The 19,872-nt window shown below is 49.6% G+C and overlaps 1 protein-coding gene across 1 annotated transcript in view; it reads left to right on the forward strand.

Moving 5' to 3' along the window:
* GRM7 (glutamate metabotropic receptor 7) overlaps window positions 1-19,872 on the forward strand; it is a gene marked incomplete at both ends in the record, with an annotated part of 164,494 nt that overhangs the window by 84,175 nt on the left and 60,447 nt on the right. Inside the window, one exon of the mRNA XM_083869703.1 lies at window positions 18,864-19,005. Within this exon, the coding sequence (XP_083725829.1) occupies window positions 18,864-19,005 (142 nt within the window). The remainder of the gene's footprint in view (window positions 1-18,863; window positions 19,006-19,872) is intronic.

Below are 19,872 nucleotides of genomic sequence, written 5' to 3' on the forward strand. Positions count from 1 at the left end.
GGCTGCCTGGGGCTCCCCACAATAGATTTGGGGTTCCTTGGGTTCCCCCACAATGGATTTGGGGCTGCCTGGTCCCCTCAACACAGTCTGGGGCTCCCTAACACAGATTTGGGGATGCCTGGGCCCCCCCAAAATGGATCTGGGACTGTTTTGGGCTCCCCAACACAGATTTGGGGCTACCTGAGCTCCCCCATAATGGATTTAGGGCTGCCTGAGTTCCCCTACAATGGATTTGGGGCTGCCTGTGTTTCACCACAATGGATTTGGGGCTGCCAGGTGCCCTCAACACAGATTTGGGACCGCCTGGGGCCCTTAAAATGGATTTGGGGATGCCTGGGGCCCCCAAAAATGGATCTGGGACTGTTTTGGGCTCCCCAACACAGATTTGGAGCTGCCTGGGCCTCCTTACAATGGATTTGGGGCTGCCTGGGGCCCTCAACACAGATCTGGGGCTGCCTGGGCCCCCCCAAAACAGATTTGGGACTGCCTGGGGCCCTTAAAATGGATTTGGGGCTGCCTGAGGCCCTCAACACAGATTTGGGGCTGCCTGAGTTCCCTCACAATGGATTTGGGGCTGCCTGAGCCCCCCCAAAGCTCTATAATGACTTTTCCCCTTTGTGTGTGGTCAGCCCTGGTCTGAGCCTTGCAGGGCACTGGGTACAAACCCCAAATCACCCAACAGGGCTCTGGGGACGGGCTGAGCCCTGCTGGGGGTGGCTGGGGGTGTCCTGGCACATCATCCATGGAAATGTCTCTGAGGAGGACGAGGAATGGGGAATTTGCTGTAAATAGTTGGTGTTTCTGTGCTGAGGGAGAGGAACTGGGCTGGGGCTCCTCAGACCCCAAAACTCCCCCTGGAGCTGTGGGACCCTCCCCAGAGACACCAATGTGCTGAGGAAACTCACTGCACTGAGACTTGATTACAGACAGCAGCTCAGTGTTTTCTGATCAAATCATTAATCTCATTTTTTTGTCTAATTTTTCTATTCTTCGCTCAGCACTACAACCATCCCACATTGCTTTCAGGCTGGTGTTGAGGCTGTGGAGGCTGATTAAATTGCAAAGCAGACTTTTAAATGAAAGGATCCATATCTAGCCGCGCTCATTATCAGCTCCAAGAAATTAAATCTCCCCTCAGTGATTTACTCCAAAGCCAGTCAAAGTGGCACTGGGCAGACAAAGGGCACGGGGGCTGTGCAGCTGCAGAGGGAAAAGGAGCCAGACACAGCCCAGAGCTGCCAGCACAGCCCAGCTCTGCCTGCAGCACCTCCAGCCCTGACAGGGCTCTGGGCCTGACTCCTGGTGATGATGTTGTGCGTGGAAGTTGTAGTGTCAGGGCACAGAAAATGTTCATTTCCTGGGAGATTTCATTGCTGCTCTAGAGCCCCCTACATTCTATATTCTATATTCTATATTATTCTATATTCTATATTCTATATCCCATATTCCATATTCTATAATCCATGTTCTACATTCCATATTCTATATTCCATATTCTATATACTATATTCTATAGCCCCATTAGGGTTCAGGGCACAGAAAATGTTCTTTTCCTGGGAGCTTTCCTTGCTGCTCTAGAGCCCCTTATATTCTATATTCTATATTCTATATTCTATATTCTATATTCTATATCCCATATTCCATATTCTATAATCCATGTTCTATAATCTATATTCTATATTCCATATTCTATATTCCATATTCTATATTCTATATTCCATATTCTACATTCCATATTCTATATTCCATATTCTATATACTATATTCTATAGCCCCATTTGGGTTCAGAGCACAGAAAATGTTCTTTTCCTGGGAGCTTTCCTTGCTGCTCTAGAGCCCCTTATATTCTATATCCTATATTCTATATTCTATATTCTATATTCTATATCCCATATTCCATATTCTATAATCCATGTTCTATAGTCTATATTCTATATTCCATATTCTATATTCTATATACTATATTCTATAGCCCCATAAGGGCTCAGGGCACAGAAAATGTTCTTTTCCTGGGAGCTTTCCTTGCTGCTCTAGAGCCCCTTATATTCTATATCCTATATTCTATATTCTATATTCTATATTCTATATTCTATATTCTATATTCTATATCCCATATTCCATATTCTATAATCCATGTTCTATAGTCTATATTCTATATTCCATATTCTATATTCTATATACTATATTCTATAGCCCCATAAGGGCTCAGGGCACAGAAAATGTTCTTTTCCAGCCCTGACAGTCACTCTGTGGCTGTGACTCCTCCTGCTGATGTTGTGCAGGGAAGTTGTAATCTCAGGGCACAGAAAATGTTCATTTCCTGGGAGCTTTCCCTGCTGCTCTAGAGCCCCTTATATTCTATATTCTATATCCTATCTTCTATATTCTATATCCTATAGAATTCTATATTCTGTAGCCCCATCAAGGCTCCCTCACTTGCCCTGCCTGTGCAGGTTGCTGTTCCCCTCTGCAAAGTGCTGGGGTTAGTGAATTATAACAGAACACAGGAGATAAACTGGGGGACAATGAAAGGGTTAATTGGACATTGTGGGTTAATTAATTATAACAAAACACAGGAGATAAACTGGGGGACAATGAAAGGGTTAATTGGACATTGTGGGTTAGCGAATTAAAAGACAAATAGGAAATAAACTGAGGGACAAGGAAGGGGTTAACTGGACATTGTGGGTTAGTGAATTATAACAAAACACAGGAGATAAACTGGGGGACAATGAAAGAGTTAATTGGACACTGTGGGTTAATTAATTATAACAAATCACAGATAAAAGATAAACTGGGGGACAAGGAAAGGGTTAATTGGACACTGTGGGTCAGTGAATTAAGGGGAGAAACAAAACACACCCAGGAAATAAAATCACAGGTTGTTTTAAATCAATGCTTGAGGAGAATTTCTGTGATCACAGCCTGGGGTGGAGCTGTCCCTGTCCAGGGGGAAACTGGAAATCTTTCACCCCTCTGCTCTGGCTGCTCTGGAATTTTAAATAAGCCTGATGGAAAACTCAAGACAGGAGATTTTTAGGATTTTTCCAGGGAAGGAAAGGTGGGACTTGCCCTGCAGACCTTTCATACTCCCAGACTGATCCAGGCAGGGAAGGCCAGGCCCCTCTGGTGCCCAGTTTGTCCCAGTGGGCTCAGGTTGTGCAGCACAGGCAGCCAGCTCATCTGCACTGCTGAGCCCACAGTTCATTATTTCCCTGCTTGCTTGGGGTTATTGACCTCCAGCTTTCGAGCCAAAGGAAAAGACAAGAAGTTGTTTTCTGGCACGAGAACTTTCAGGCTCTCATGGTTTAATTGTGCTCTGGGTTTGTGGAGTTTTCAGAAAAGCCTTTCAAGGGCAATCCTGAGTTCTCTCCTTGCATGAGTGATCCCCAAGACAAGCTCCTTTCCACTTCCTTGCTTTTCTCTTTCCTTCTCTTCATGAGCTGGATGGAGATTTTGAATTAATAGAAAAGAAAAAGAAGGGTGGAGGGTGGTTTGGCACTGATGGACAGAGACAGCTCTGCCACAACAACATCCAGCAATTACTTCAATAAAGAAAAGGTAATTAAAACCACACCATTCTAAAACTTTATCTTCACATATGTCTGAAAATTTGTAAACGCCTCCTGGAGTCAAACTGGCAATAAAGGTGTTTGAAACATAAAAATGCAAACCATCCTGCTCTTACCTGCCTCCCCGAACATGCCATTGTTTTTTATTCTGTACATATAGAGATGTATAACTTGGTAGCTTTACATAATCTTCTTCTGGCTGGTGTTAATTGAATTAGTCATGCTAAAAACGCTTTGCCTGTGGGAATTTCTCTTCAGTTGTGAGTCAACAGTCAATTCTCTGGATTTTGTTTTAGTCGGTGAGTCTTTATTAGAATAAACAAGATTACTGGCAGGGGAACTGTTCTCTGTGCTGGCTTTAGAAGGGAGGCTGGGGAGTGCCAGGTGGGGGAGTGGAGGTGAGCAGGGTGGGTTCAGTGCCAGCAGTGATGGGGTTTATTTGGGGTGTTTTTACCCCCTTGGGCTTCTCCCCTGTCCAGCTCCCTGGTGCCACTTTCCCCCTGTTCTCCCATTCCCTGACTCTGCTCACCTCTGCTCTGGGGTCTGGGGCTGTTTTTGCTCCCCCAGGGGTGGAATGCATTGATTCCCACAGCCCCAGGACTTGCAGCAGGTTTTAAGGTGCAGAAATGCATATTTTAAGGTGCAGAATTGCAGGTTTTAAGGTGCAGAAATGCAGGTTTTAAGCCCCTCAGTAATTTCTTTAGTGGGACTCATTTTGCTGTTGTGTTTTACATCTCCAGCTGTGTTTTTACACGGCCACTTTGTGGGGTTTGGTTTGCTGGGGAAGAGCCTTTTCCTCAATATCTGCATGAAGATAATGGGGGACACAGGGGACATGGGGGGCACAGGGGACACTGGGGGACACAGGGGGACACAGGGGGGACACAGGGGGACACAGAGGGGACACAGGGGACATGGGGGGCACAGGGGACACTGGGGGACACAGGGGGACACAGGGGGGACACAGGGGGACACAGAGGGGACACAGGGGACACAGGGGGACACAGGGGGACACAGAGGGGACACAGAGGGGACACAGGGGACACAGGGGGCACAGGGGACACAGGGGGACACAGGGGACACAAGGGGGACAGAGGGGACACAGGGGACACAGGAGGGGCACAGGGGGGACAGGGGGGAACAGGGGGACACAGGGGACACAGGGGGACACAGGGGGACACAGGGGGGACACAGGGGGAACACAGAGGGGACACAGGGGACATGGGGGGCACAGGGGACACAGGGGGGACACAGGGGGGCACAGGGGGGACACAGGGGGAACACAGAGGGGACACAGAGGGGACACAGGGGACACAGAGGGGACACAGGGGACACAGGGGGAACACAGAGGGGACACAGAGGGGACACAGGGGACACAGAGGGACACAGGGGACACAAGGGGGACACAGGGGGGACACAGGGGACACAGGAGGGGCACAGGGGGGACAGGGGGGAACAGGGGGACACAGGGGACACAAGGGGACACAGGGGACACAAGGGGACACAGGGGACACAGAGGGCACAGGGGACACCGGGGGGCACAGGGGACACCGGGGGGAACACAGAGGGGACAAAGAGGGACACAGAGGGGGCACAGGGGGACACAGGGGACACCGGGGACACCGGGGGGACACAGGGGATTTGCAGATCCATCTCCAAGGGTGGTTTCAGCAGAGCCACTGCCCTGCACAGCCACAGCTCCCTGGGTGTCCCCAGTGCAGGGACAGTGACTGGAGGGAGCTGGGGGAGCATCTGTGAGTTCACCTGGACAAGTCTGGGCCGTTTGTTCCAATTTGGTTCTTATGGCTCTGGAGGGACACGAGCACCAAGCCAGGCACAGACATTTCCATTTATGTCTCCAAAAATAGTGGGAGGCAGCGTGTGCTTCTGTGCTGGAGGATTATGTAGGTCAGGCTGCCTCTGAACCTGTTATTAAAAGTGACATTGCCCAAGAAAAATCAACAGCAAATACAAGGAGCTTTCAGCAGGAACATCACAGGTGCCCTGTCTGCGTTTCACCCCAAAAGGGCTCCTGGGGCACTGCTCAGCCCTGTGCTCTCCTCTCCTCCTCCAGGCTCTCTGCCAAATGATGGTGCTGAAAATCCCAGCTGCCACTCACCTGAAACAGATAGAGTGGCATAAAACTGGGTAACTGCCATAATGCCGATGATTTACAGGAAATTCAGGGTGATTTTTGTGTAAATTATCTTTCATTTCCCTCGATGGTGGGGCTGGGAGGACCTCTGCAGCCTTTGGGAAATGTTCTGCCTTTCCCGAAGCCAATCTCAGGGGATTGGAGGTGTGATTGGGCTGTGAGTGCCCCAAAAGCAGGTACAGGAGGTGAGGGCAGCTCATCTCTGAGATCACTCACGGGTGAGAGGAGCTGCTCCAAGGGACAGCAGCCAAGAACAGGATTGGAACAATAAGGGAATTGCCAGAAATTCCTGGAGTTTTCAGTGCAGGACGTTCTGAACCCTCTCCCTGCCTTTGGGAAGAGGAGTTTTCCCAGCTCCTGACCTGGCCCTGGCCTGCTGCTGCCTTCCTCCTGTGCTCTTTCATCCTCAGCCTCATCCCTGCCCAGGTTTCCTTACCCAGGTTTTCCTGTCCAGATTTCCCAGCCCAGGTTCCCCTTCCCAGCTTTCCCTGCCCAGGTTTCCCAGCCCAGGTTTCCCTTCCCAGGTTTCCCTGTCCAGGTTTCCTTACCCAGGTTTCCCTGCCCAGGTTTCCCTTCCCAGGTTCCCTTACCCAGGTTTCCCTGCCCAGGTTTCCCAGCCCGGGTTCCCTTACCCAGATTTCCCTGCCCAGGTTTGTCCCCTGACGGACATGAAAGAAGGACACTCACACTGTCCAGTTGTGAGATGAGAAAGAAGAAGGCTTCTTTTGGGTTTAGAGTTTAAACAGGGTTTGGAGTTTGATCAGGGACTGGGGGACGAGGTTGACACCTCTGTGACCCCACTGGTCAAGCCACAAGTCCATCAATTTTTTCCCCTGCCCAGGTTTCCTTGTCTGTGTTCCTGCACCTTCTCCTTGGGTTTGTTCCAGAGCAGTCACTGACACCAGTGAGGGCTCAGCCCCCAGTGCCCCATCCCGGCTCCCTGAGGCTTCTGTGCCTTTCTCCCCAGGAAATGTTTGCCCCACATTCCATTATTTGGTGTGGAAAAGGGATTTTTTTTTTCCCCTTTTTTTTCCCTTGTTGCAGTTCTGTGCCTGCTCTGGAACGTGCTCTGTGAGGGTCTGATGAACCTGCCCTGCCCTTGCCCCATCTTTACCCCTTCATTGTGCTCTGCCCTGGGGGTCAGTGATGCCCTCACAGCACTGAACTCCATATTTTGGCAGCTAAAAAGTGTTTCCATTTCTCTTTCAACCATCGGTGAAAAGCTTTTATTCCTTTTTAAAGAAGAATTTCTCCATGTTCTCCTGCCGTAGCTCAGCCTGCAGCAAACTGTGCATCTCTGAGTTGCTGTGTTGGCTGGCTGCTCAATTAGTGGGAACGTTCCATGCCAGTAATTAACAAGGATCTACCCAAAAAAAGAGATGTCTCCTTGGCAGTGAAACTTTTCTGGAGAAAAAAAAATAAAAAAAATATTGCAGGAAAGGCTGAGGGAAGTGCTCCAGATTTGCTTCCAGGATCTGTAAATCAGGCAGAGGATTTACATGTTCTGCTGTTTCAGCTGGAATTCGCCTCCTCCATCAGATTATTTTAGCGTTTTGTGGATAGTACTAATTAAAATTTATCATCAAAGTAACTTTGGTTTTAATAGGGCTCTTTCCTCAGTGTGACAGGAATCAAGTTTATGTTTAAAATCTTTACTGGGAGGCTCAGAGGGAGCAGAGCTCCTCCATTCTCTGGGTATCTTTGAAAACACAGAAAATCAGGATTCTCCATGTGCACAGGGCTGAATTTGGGGATTCCAGGGGTGCTGAGAAGGTCAATGCAGCTGTGGGGCAGCCCCAGTGTCACCCAGAGCCTGCCCCACACATCCCTGAGCGGGTTTGGGACTGCAGCTTCCAGCCTGGGTTGGGGTGGTGGGAATTCCCATCCCAGGGGCATCTCTCTGGGGACAGGAGCAGTGGCCCCATGGCTCTGTGCTGTTCTCAGGGATTTTAATGAATTCCTGGCTCTTGGTGGGGCAGCTGCAGGTTTTGTGTTGTCCATTGTGTGTCCCAAGGACTCTCCAGGTGTCAGAAACCAACAGCCTGGTGGGACTGGTCTGCATTTTCTGTGGTTGTTCTGCATTTTCTGTGGTCCCAGAGTGGAGGGATTTGGGGGCCTGTTCCCCCCTGTGCCGTGGGGTTCTCACCCCCTCCTGCAGAGCCCCTTCCCTCTCCCTGCCTTTGGGAAGAGGAGTTTTCCCAGCTCCTGACCTGGCCCCAGCCTGCTGCTGCCTTCCTCCTGTGCTCTGTCATCCTCAGCCTCGTCCCTGCCCAGATTTCCCTGCCCAGGCGTTGTGGTTTCAAAGCAAAAACGAGTGAGAGACTCCAAGTCAGAAATACAATTGAATAAGAAGAAAGGAAAAAAGTTAAAATCCAAAAAAAATCAATGCAATAACACAAAGGAGCACTGGCAGAGTCAGAACACACCCTGAGCAGGGTGGGGGGAGCAGTCCAGGTGAGGGGCTCTTCCTGAAGCAGTGATCCCACAGAAAGGTCTGGGAGCTCTGCTCCTCTGGGAATCCAGTGGCTCAGGGCTGCTTGTCCTGTCCCAAATCCCAGATTCTCTCCAGGTGGGAATGCTTGGCTCCTCCCCCTGGGCATTGGGAGCATCTCCCAATGGGATGAGGAGTCGTGCAGTGGCTCCTTGATGGCCCATTAAACAGAGAGAGCTCCTGGAGGGAGTTCCCTGTGAGTCCTGGGCAAGGCATTGATGGGCCATGAGCAGAAGAGCCCAAAGGAGGGGCCTGGGAAAACACTGCCCCACCTGGTTCCAACAGCTCATGGGGATGGGGATGGGATAAATACTGTGTGCACATCCTACACTGCAACACAGGACACCAGGTTTCCCTGCCCAGGTTTCCCTGCCCAGATTTGTCTCCTGACAGACGCAAAAGAAGGACACTCACACTGTCCAGTTGTGAGACGAGAAAGAAGGAGGTTCATTTTGGGTTTAGAGTTTAAATAGGGTTTGGACTTTGATCAGGGATTGGGGGACGAGGTTGACACCTCTCTGACCCCACTGGTCAAGCCACAAGTCCATCAATTTGTCCTTCCTACAAGAAGGAATACACGATTTACAAAACCATTCTTTGTTTATGTTACAATGCATGAAAAACTCCAGTACAGAAATGTAAAATATCAGAAGGCTGAAAAAAATCAAGGTGACACAGTTTTCCCTCCCCATCCCCACCCCATCCCCACCTGCCCTGGCAGCTCCCAGCTCCCACCAGCAGCTCCTTCATGAATATTTGAGGCGTGTGATCGTGGCTGGTTATCAGCCCCATCCCGGGAGATGGCAAAGAGAGACTGTGTGTAGGAGGGCGCCTTAAAAGCTTATCTTTAAAGCCATGATGTTTTGTGATTTAAAAATTAAGGATGGATTAACAAATGGAGAGGCTGACACCGTCTGGGGAATCGAGACTGGAGAGAGGGAAAAGAGCATGACTCAACAAATTGCTTTATCACCATCGAGTGCAGCTCCAGGGGAGGATGTGCAGGGGCTGCTCTGGCACTCAGCTCCTGCCTCAGCAGCCAAACTTCATTAAAAACATCTATTTCCCCAAAATAAGGAGTCTGCAGGATGACTGAAAGCAAGTGGATTAAACAAGGCTCGCTGGAATTTTGGGTGGATTTTCTGCTTTTATCCTTTATTTTTTATGCAGGGAACGTTGCCTTGGCTCTGAGAGAGGCAAAAGTCAACTTTGTGAGTTGTAAATGGAGCTGCTTTTCCAGGAGAGCTCCCCTGAGGGTGCAGGGTCTGTTCCATGCCCAGGGTGTTGGACAGGGACATGTCCAGGGCAGGAAATGCAGAATTCCTGAGGGAGCTGAGACAGGAGCCCAGCCTGGAGAAAATGGGGACCAGGAGGAATTTCTGTCTCTGCACAACTCCCTGACAGGAGGGGACAGCTGGGGGAATTTGGGATCTTATCCCAGGGAACAGGGACAGGAGGAGAGGGAACAGCCCCAGGCTGGGCTGGGGAGGCTCAGGGTGGATTTGGGGAACAATTCTTCATGGAAAGGGTGCTCAGGAGCAATTTCTGCATGAGAAGTGTTGTTAAACATTGGAAGGGGCTGCCCAGGGAGGTTTGGGGTGCCCATCCCTGCAGGGGTTTAAAGCCCCGTGGATGTGGCCCTTGGGGACAGTGGTGGCCCTTGGGGACAGTGGTGGCCCTTGGGGACAGTGGTGGCCCTTGGGGACAGTGGTGACCCTGCAGTGCTGGGGAAGGGTCAGGCTCTGATCTCAGAGGGTTTTTCCAGCCTGAACCACCCCATGGCTCTGTGAGGGAACAGAACTCCCAACCAGCCAGAGCCCTGGGGGTGTCCCAGCCCCAGATCCCAGCCCTGGCATGGGCTGCTCTGTGTCTGAGCATTTTACATTGAAAATTCTATATTTTCTGTTAAAATAGAGGTGGTTCAAAGCAGCTCCTCTGCAGGGCAAGTTCCCTGAGCAGGCAGACAGGGAGGAATTGAATCAGTGGTGCCTGAGCTGCCTCTTCACTCTCTGTTTTGGAATCAATCTAATCAGGTTCTTTCAATATGCCATAATATTGGGAGAGATGATTAATACAAACCCTGCAAACTGAGATGAAGCTTTGAAATTAATTTCAGATATTAAAAGTGTTAATCAAAGTGTTAATTTCCCTCGCTCCCCATTGCAGGAGTTTTTTTTGCAAAGTAAAGATAACTTTGGTCATCTTTTCCGACCGCAAAATGAATTAAAGATAAAGGAGGTGGGTGTCTTATGTGAAATAACAGTTAACATCTGTTTCCTTAGAACTTACATTGATTTAATTACTTTTCATTTGTTTAACGCTCAGAACATCATTTAAATTCCTCCATACAAGTCAGACTCTTTAAGAAAAGATGTGTTGGCCCTTGTTCCTGGGAGGGAGATTTCAGTGGGGAGCCCCATCCTGCAGCCCAGGGATTTGCAGAGCAAACCAAAACCTCTCTGCATTGTCATGTTTGCACACAGAGCTCTGGAGTGCAGCTCTTGATCTCCTCAGTGCCCGTGGGATGTGATAAATGCCACGGGATAATGAACACTGCAGGGAGGGGCAGGGGGGACAGGGCGAAATCTGACCTGCAAATAATAGAAGGAAATTCAATTAAGTGGAGACTAATGTGAGGAGTGCCCCACAGTGAGGGAAAGGGGCACATTCAGCATATTAATTCTTCCTTTGCCTCTCTTTGGCCTCTCTCTGTGAATCCCAGATTTCCTGGTGCTGCCCTGCCCTGTCAAGATTCTGCAAAAAGAAAAAAAAAATAGTGATAAAACTTCTTTATGGCATAAAAAATGTTTAAAGATTGATTGATTGATTGATTGATTGAAGGCTGTGACCTAATTTCTATTAATATTAATAATATTAATATTAAATAGTAATATTTTGGCTCTGCGAAGTTCTTGCTGTACAGCGAATTTCCTTGGGTTTATTCTTGGTGCAGCTTCTCCCACACTGCCACAGGCCTGGCTGCCCAGTCCATGAATCCAGGGCTGCAGCACCAAGGAAGTGGAGGCTTTAAAGGCTGGTGCTGTTTTTGGCAGCTTTTAGGGCAGTGTGGGATTTCCTGGGGGCTGATTCCTGCAGCAATCCCTGTGCAGTTCAACACTCCGGATATTGGGAGATGTTTTGTTGGTCTATCCAAGTCCAGCCCCAAATTTAGAGACTCCCTCTGTCTCTAATGGGCTGTGCATTGGAAATGCTTTTTGGAAGGCAGTCAGTGAAGAGTTTGGTGCTCAGAGCACCCAGGAATATCCACATTCCATCTCCTGGCAGAGCTGAACAGGGAGTGGGGCTGGGACAGACCTTAAATCCCAGCCAGTGCCACCCCTGCCATGGCAGGGACACTGCCACTGTCCCTGGCCTGGCGTGTCACTGGGTGTCCCTGTCACTCCCCCCGTCCCCAGAGTCCCCAGCTGGGTGTCCCTGTCACTCCCCCCTGTCCCCAGCTGGGTGTCCCTGTCACTCCCCCCTGTCCCCAGAGTCCCCAGCTGGGTGTCCCTGTCACTGCCCCCTGTCCCCAGAGTCCCCAGCTGGGTGTCCCTGTCACTGCCCCCTGTCCCCAGAGTCCCCAGCTGGGTGTTGGTGTCTGCCAGCAGATTTCCCTGGGGCACAGCTGGGATGGATCCTGGGCTGCCCCCCCAGAGCTGCTCCAGTGTGTTTTCCAGGCTCTGGAGGCAGAGCTGGAGGAAATGAGTGCCTCACACCCGGGCAGGGCAGGGCTGGGCTCTGCCAGGCTGCAGGAGTGCTTTTATTGGACTATATTGCATTTTTAGTGCTCATTTGAGAGAGGGCCATTACGGCTCAGCCGAGTACATTAAGAACATTACTCCAGTGTGAAGGAGATGGGGATTATGAAAACGACCAGAAAGCCAAGGAGTTACAGTTCTGTTCTATTCTCCATTTCCCTGGCCGAGGGCTGGGACAGAACCTATTTAAACAACCCCCAGCTTTGCTGAATGTGCCCATTTGAGTCCCAGAAGAGCAGTGGGCACTGTGTGAGCCCCCAGCAAGGAGCTCCGGTGTGGATCTGGAGACAAAACCTGCTGCAGCAGGGGAGGAGTGATCCAAAACCCAGGTGGGACCTAAAAAAACCCTAAAAAAACCATCTGGCACCTGCAGATCTGGTCCACTCTGGGGTATGGAAATGTCCTCTGGGCTTCAACTCTTCAACCCTATCCTTGCCCTTATTTTGTTCCGTGTCCCTGATCTGTTACAGAGCTTTTCTAAGGCTGGCACGGGGCTGGTGAGAGCATTTTGTCACGCTGTAAATGCTGGGTGGAAAAAGCAGGAAACATGTTTCCTTCCAAAATTATCTCTCAAAGATCTCTCCTCCCGCCTGCCCTCCCACGGGGATGTCTGACAGTGTCCTGCCTGCTCCCTGCATTTGTCACTCCTTGGAGAGGTGACAAGTCTGTGCTTGCCCTGACACAGCAGGGACATTCTCTGGGAGCAGGCAGGAATATCGTGGTGTTTCTGAGGAAAAATGGTTTGGGAACAGGGGAACACTCCAACCCTGCCTGGAAAAGCTCCATCATTAGGGGAAAGCTCCATCATTAGGAAAAATTCAGTCTTTGGGGGAAAGCTCCATCACTGAGGAAAAGTTTCATCAATAGGGAAAAGCTCCATCATTAGGGAAAAGCTCCATCACTGGGGAAAAGCTCCATCATTAGGGAAAATTCAATCTTTGGGGGAAAGCTCCATCATTGGAGAAAAGCTCCATCATTGGGGAAAAGTTCCATCATTAGGGGAAAGCTCCATCATTGGGGGAAAGCTCCATCATTGGGGAAAAGCTCCATCACTGGGGAAAAACTACATCATTAGGGGAAAGCTCCATCATTGGGGAAAAGCTCCATCATTAGGGGAAAGCTCCATCACTGGGGAAAAGCTCCATCATTGGGGAAAAGCTCCATCATTGGGGGAAAGCTCCATCATTGGGGAAAAGCTCCATCATTGGGGAAAAGCTCCATCATTGGGGGAAAGCTCCATCATTGGGGAAAAGCTCCATCATTGGGGGAAAGCTCCATCATTAGGGAAAATTCAGTCTTTGGGGGAAAGCTCCATCATTGGAGAAAAGCTCCATCACTGGGGAAAAGTTCCATCATTAGGGGAAAAGCTGCATCATTGGGGGAAAGCTCCATCATTGGGGAAAATCTCCATCATTGGGGAAAGCTCCATCATTGGGGAAAGCTCCATCATTGGGGAAAGCTCCATCATTGGGGAAAATCTCCATCATTGGGGAAAGCTCCATCATTATGGCTGGAGCTCTGCTGTCCCCGGGGTATTTTGGGTGCTCTGTTTGTGTCTCTCCCCCGCCGGAGCTCACACCGCCCACAGCTGTTCCTGAAGCAGAAATATCTGCAGAAATATCCCAGCAGTGTCTCAGGAGTGTCTCGGGAGTGCTGTGACACTGCTGGGGGAGCTCTGCTGAGCTGGTGCTGCCCAGGCTGCTCCAGAGCTGGGCCCAGGCTCTGCAAGGACAGACCTGAGGCTCAGTGGGGACCGCGGGGGGGTTCTGGGCTCCAGCTGGTCTCGAGGTCTGCTCCAGCCTTGGCAGCTCTGTGAGTCTATCCTTGATCTTGAGTTTATCCTTGATTCTGTTCATGAGTCTGGTGCATCCCTGATTCTGTTCATGATTCTGGTTTATCCCTGATTCTGTTCATGATTCTGGCTTATCCCTGATTCTGTTCATGATTCTGTTCATGATTCCTGATTCTGTCTGTGAGTCTGGTTTATCCTTGCATTATTTGGGGTTTGTGCTGATTGAGCTCAGACTTTTCCCCCTGGGGGGTTGATCCCGTGGCTCAGCAGGGTCAGATCTCACAGGGCCCCACAGGTGCCCCCAGGGTCAGATCTCACAGGGCCCCACAGGTCTCCAGGGTCAGATCTCACAGGGCCCCACAGGTGCCCCCAGGGTCAGATCTCACAGGGCCCCACAGGTCTCCAGGGAAAGCCCTTTCACCTCACCCAGGGGTCCGAGCCTGGGCTCTCTCTCCTCTCTTGGTTTCTGGGAGCAGCTGAAAGACAAAGCTCAGAGCATCAGTAAATTTGTTCAGCTGAAGAGTTTCCTGCTCTGGGCCTTCCACAGAAAACAGGGAATGGTTCATCCATTTAGGGGTTTTCTTCTTGGTTCCCTGTAACCCCATCTCCTTCCAACATGTAATATTTCATTACTGGGTGGATCTCAGAACTTTTTTGGGCAGGTTCCCTCTTTTCAGGGCTCTGCTCCTGGCATGGAGCTGCACCAACACAGGGGATTGGAATGTTTGAAGCAGGACTTGTAATTTCTGTGTGCCTGGGGGTTCCTCTGGTCCAGGGGGGTTTTCCAGATCCCTCCTTGTCCCTTCGTGGTCACCAGAAACTGATGCCTTGAGAGGCTGAGCTGGAACAGAGACTGGACAGAGCTGGAGAATAAAGTAAATATTTATTTAAAATTATTTATTTATTTATTTATTTATTTATTTATTTATTATTGTCTCCACCTTGGGCAGGACAGGAGCCTGGCCAGGGCGACACCCAAGGTGGACCCAAAATAGTCACAAAAATGGACAAACAGTCACCAGGTCTGACACTTTGATAAGTTTTGGTCCATTTGCACCTTGGGGTTGAATTGTCCAATCCCAGCTCCAGGCTGGGAGGTCCCATCCTTCTTGTTCCTCCCTCCAGCCCAGCCTTGTTTGTGCTTTTGGGGCTGAGAGTTGTCCTTGGTGTGCAGCAGGAAAAGGGTTTGTTTTGTGTCCCTGCTGTGTGCAGAGCTGAGTGACACTGACTGTGAGCTCAGAGCTGCAGCCCTGGGCACCACAGAACCTGAAATACAGGAAATATAAAATTTCAGGCATTAACTCCATCGTGCACCTTTTGTAGCAGATTTTAGGAAGCCAAGAACTCTCAATCCCTCAAGGCCTGGGTGAGCCTGTTCCCACTCCTGGTCCCACAGCACATCCTCATTTTCTCCTGCTCTGTCTCACCACCTGAGCTTTCCTACATCTCTCAAATTGATCTTCCACCATTCTTCTAATTTAATTTAGTGTTCCCAAGGAGAGTCTTAATTTTTTGTATATTACTGGAGTTTAACTGCCATAATAAAGGACAATTTTGAGGTGATAAAACACACCAGGAATGTCATTAAATATGCAGCAAAGGTCTGACACAATGGAATTAAGCATTAATGAATAACATACTGGAAATATTAGTCTTCCATATTAGTTTAGGTGTTCTGTTGTTGGGTAATGATGAGGGGCTTAATGTGAAAAAAATGAAACAATAAACAAGATTAGTGAAAATGAAATTTCCAAGTGATTCAGTGGCTTCTTCATGTGTAGAAAGTTTCTAAGTTAAAGCTGTTGGGTATCCACGGGGATCCTTTTCCTTGGATAAATTGTTGTCATTCCATGTTTTAATGTAATTTTATTACTGGTGCACTCTCCATTTTTACAATTGAATTACCATACTATGGAGATGTAATTTAAATTCCAGCCCATCTGCAGAGCAGGGCAGTTGTAAACTTCTTTTACAGCCACGAGCAAGGACTTTGGAGCTCTTGGCAGGCCGAGAGTGAGCATTCCTAGGGAGCAGGGTATTAATTGTTCCAGTAAAGAAACCAGCAGCCAACCCAGAGCCTCATTAGGACTTTGATTTAGGACACGAGGGCCCAGCTGGCATTTCTGGGTCTCTCTACAAACCGTTTTTTAACTTCAAGTTCTTTTTTCTTGAGGATTCTGCATATTCTGTGCTGGTTTGGCCTCTCCATTTATTTTTTTCCCCCTTGCAGTGTGATGTTCCACACTCAGGATGTTCCATCTCCCAGACCTGTGTTTTGTGCACAGAATAAAACCCTCCCAGCTCCCTCTGAACGTGCCTCGAGCCGGTTTATTTGGGGGGCAGAATAAATCAGTTTATTCCCATTTCTGGCTGCAGGGAATGGCAGGAGCTTTTCTATTCCTCAGCTCATTTCCACTGACTGAAACTCCTTTTTGGAGTGTTTGGAATGCCTGGGGATCTCCTGGGCTCTGCAAAGCCTTTCCAAGGAGTTTTCACAGATTTCATGTGCAGCACCCATTGGTTGGTGGTTTTGTCACTCTTTAATTCACTGGTCAGAGGGTGATTTCTGTGTGTAAGACCCATTTTTCCATTTTTCCTCTGTGGATTCCCATGGGACAGATCTATTCTTTGTGCAGCTGCCACTCATTTTTCTCCCCAAGAGCAGATTGTTCTGCAAAGGGACTTTTAGGATTGTTGTGCACGGGAACTTGCAAGCTGCACTTAAAAGTGGAATTACTTACCTTGGTAATTCAGCAGAGCAAGGCCTGATTTCATAAATCCTTTATTTTATAACATTTCTAACCTGTCTGCAGCATTCCACCTGCACTGAACCGGAGCTTTGCTCACCCCTCCCAACCAACCACCCTTCAAATCTTCATTTTGGGGGATTTCCTCTGCAGGGAGGGATGTCTTGGCTTTGTCTGTTGTTCCCAGAACTCTGATAAACATCCAGGAGGGCAGCCCTTGGCAGGGCTGGTTTTAAAGGAATGTATTCACCAGATTAATTGAGATTAATTGAGAGTTCCTTTTAACAGTCATCAGCACCAACATAACTTTGTGATGTGAATGTTTTCGGTGTTGCCAAAAGTGGTTTCTCTCCCCTCAAAAAATGGGGATCTCTGCAGATAAATCAGCTGAAAAAAAAAAAAGTGTTAAATTGTCTCTTCTGCTACCTGGTAATCCAATTAAGTGGTGATAAGGAAAAACAGCTCCCGGAGAGTTTCGGGCGAGCAGAATAATGGACTTAGTGTTGTAGCAGGATCCAAAGAGCACAAAATCACCACGGGTCTCCATGGCTCCTGCAGCAGCTCTTTGATCCCGGGTCCTGCGTCCCCCGAGCGGCAGAGCTGGGGCTGAGAGTCCTGCGGGGTCTGGGGTGGCAGGAGCAGCCAGGGCACTGCTCTGGGGTTACTCAGGGGTTGCTCAGGGGTTACTCAGGGGTTTGCTCAAGGGTTTGCTCAGGAGTTGCTCAGGGGTTGCTCAGGGGTTTTCTCAGGGGATGCTCAAGGTATTGCTCAGGGCATTGCTTAGGAGTTGCTCAGGGGTTACTCAGAGGTTTGCTCAGGGGTTGTTCAGGGCATTGATCAAGGGTTGCTCAAGGGGTTGCTCAGGAGTTTGTTCAGGGGATGCTCAGGAGTTGCTCAGGGGTTGCTCAGGGGTTACTCAGGGGTTTGCTCAGGAGTTACTCAGAGGATGCTCAGGAGTTGCTCAGGGGTTACTCAGGGGGTTGCTCAGGAGTTTCTCAGGAAGTGCTCAGGGGTTGCTCAGTGGTTTGCTCAGGGGATGCTCAGGAGTTACTCAGGGGTTACTCAGTGATTGCTCAGGGATTGCTCAGGATTTTCTCAGGAGGTGCTCGGGGGTTGTTCAGGGGTTGTTCAGGGGATGCTCAGGGAATGCTCAGGGGTTGCTCAGAGGTTGCTCAGGGGTTGCTCAGGACATTACTCAGGGGTTGCTCAGGAGTTGCTCAGGGCATTGCTTAGGGATTGCTCAGGGATTGCTCAGGAGTTTCTCAGGAGGTGCTCAGGGGTTGTTCAGGAGTTGCTCAGGAGTTCCTCAGCGGTTTGCTCAGGGGATGCTCAGGGGTTGCTCAGGGGTTACTCAGGGGTTTGCTCAGGGGATGCTCAGGGGTTGCTCAGGGGTTTGCTCAGGGGTTGCTCAGGGGTTGCTCAGGGGTAACTCAGGAGTTGCTCAGGGGTTACTCAGGTCTCACAATTTGATAAGTTTTGGTCCATTTGCACCTTGGGGTTGAACTGTCCAATTCCAGTTGCAGGTTCCCCAGCACTTCAATTACCACCACGGTTAAAGCTGGGTTTTAAAAGCCTCTCTGTGAATCTCTCCCTTTTAATTAACTCATCCCCACCGCTGGTTTTTATTAAGAGCTCTGATAGGTTATTAATTAACGCGCCGTGCGCTGTGCCGAGCAGGTCGCTATCAAAGATGCCGTAAAGATGAAAGTGTTTACTGCTGAGGAACAAAATAATTAAGGCAAAAAAGTTGTGTTTTCATCTGCCAGCAACAAGCAGAATGTCAGTGCAGATGGGATTTGTGTTTTTATTAATTTTATTTTTTCTAAAACAATCTAGACAACTGTAATACAGGGAGTGTGCTTTGAGTGGGTGTTTTTTTGGTGTGGGCTGTGGGCAGAGCTGGAAAAAAAAGTAGAGATTTATTGAATGGCCTTTAAGGATCCACCTTGGGCAGGACAAGAGCGTGGCCAGGGCTACACCCAAGGTGGACCCAAAATGGGCACAAAATGGACACAGAAAGGAGCAGTCACAAAATTTTACATTTTTATAAGTTTTGGTCCATTTGCACCTTGGGGTTGAATTGTCCAGTCCCAGCTCCAGGCTGGGAGGTCCCATCCTTCTTGTCCCTCCCTCCAGCCCAGCCTTGTTTGTGCTGTTGGGGCTGAGAGTTGTCCTTGGTGTGCAGCAGGAAAAGGATTTGTTTTGTGTCCCTGCTGTGTGCAGAGCTGAGTGACACTGACTGTGAGCTCAGAGCTGCAGCCCTGGGCACCACAGAACCTGAAATACAGGAGAGATAAAACCCAAGGCACCACTCTGAAGGCCCCTTTGTGCTCTGCTCCCTGGCACAGGTGGGCTCTGCATCGCCCAGTCCCTGAAGATCCCCCAGGACCGCAGGGACAAGAGCATCGACTTCGACAGGATCATCCGGCAGCTGCTGGAGACACCCAACGCCAGGGCCATCGTCATCTTCGCCAACGACGAGGACATCAGGTGGGCAGGGACAGCCAGGGGAGATCACAGGGAGGCAGGGAAGGCTCTGTGCTGTGGACACCTGGAGTTGGGAATGTGGGGAAGCACCAGGGGGAAGGATGAGGTGGCTGCTGCCCTGATTGGGGTGTCCAGACTGTGCTGGAGGGACACGAGTGGGGACCAGGGTCTGGGAGCTTGGCCTGGAGTGGGCACCAGGGTCTGGGAGGTTTTCCTGGAATGAAGACCAGGATCTGGGAGATTGTCCTGGGAGGAAGACCAGGATCTGGGAACCTTTCCAGGAATGGGAACCAGGATCTGGGAGCTTTTCCAGGAATTGGGACCAGGGTCTGGGAGGTTGTCCTGGAATGGGCAGCAGGATCTGGGGGATTTTTCAGGAACGGGGACCAGGGTCTGGGGGCTTTTCTAGGAATGGGGACCAGGGTCTGAGACATTTTCCTGGAATGGGCACCAGGATCTGGGAGTTTGTCCTGGTGCAGGGTGGGTTACTCGTGTTGGATGGCAGAGCTGACCTTTCCTTTCAGAGGAATTAAGAACACGCCCCCCTCTCCAGGCAAAATCCGACTTTGTGTAATTCATTAATTCAGAGTCTATTTTATGGTGAGTGACAGTTCACAGTGATGGAGGGACTCGGATGCTCAAGGTTAAACCACATGGAATGGGCTCATAAAATGACACAAAGAATATTTTGTATTTTATTGCTCACTTGCATATTCTGGGCCCAGAATTTGAAATGAGCTTAAAACTGTGATGGAACCACCAGCTGCTGAGAGCCTGGTCCCACAAAACGAGACAAAAAGCATTTAGGGAAAGGTTTCAGTAAAGTCAAAAGAAAAACTGTGAGTTTTAGTGGAATCAATAACTCAGTTA

This window comes from Zosterops lateralis (genome assembly GCF_965231275.1).
Source record: "Zosterops lateralis genome assembly, chromosome: 11".
Classification (NCBI taxonomy): Eukaryota; Metazoa; Chordata; class Aves; order Passeriformes; family Zosteropidae; genus Zosterops; species Zosterops lateralis.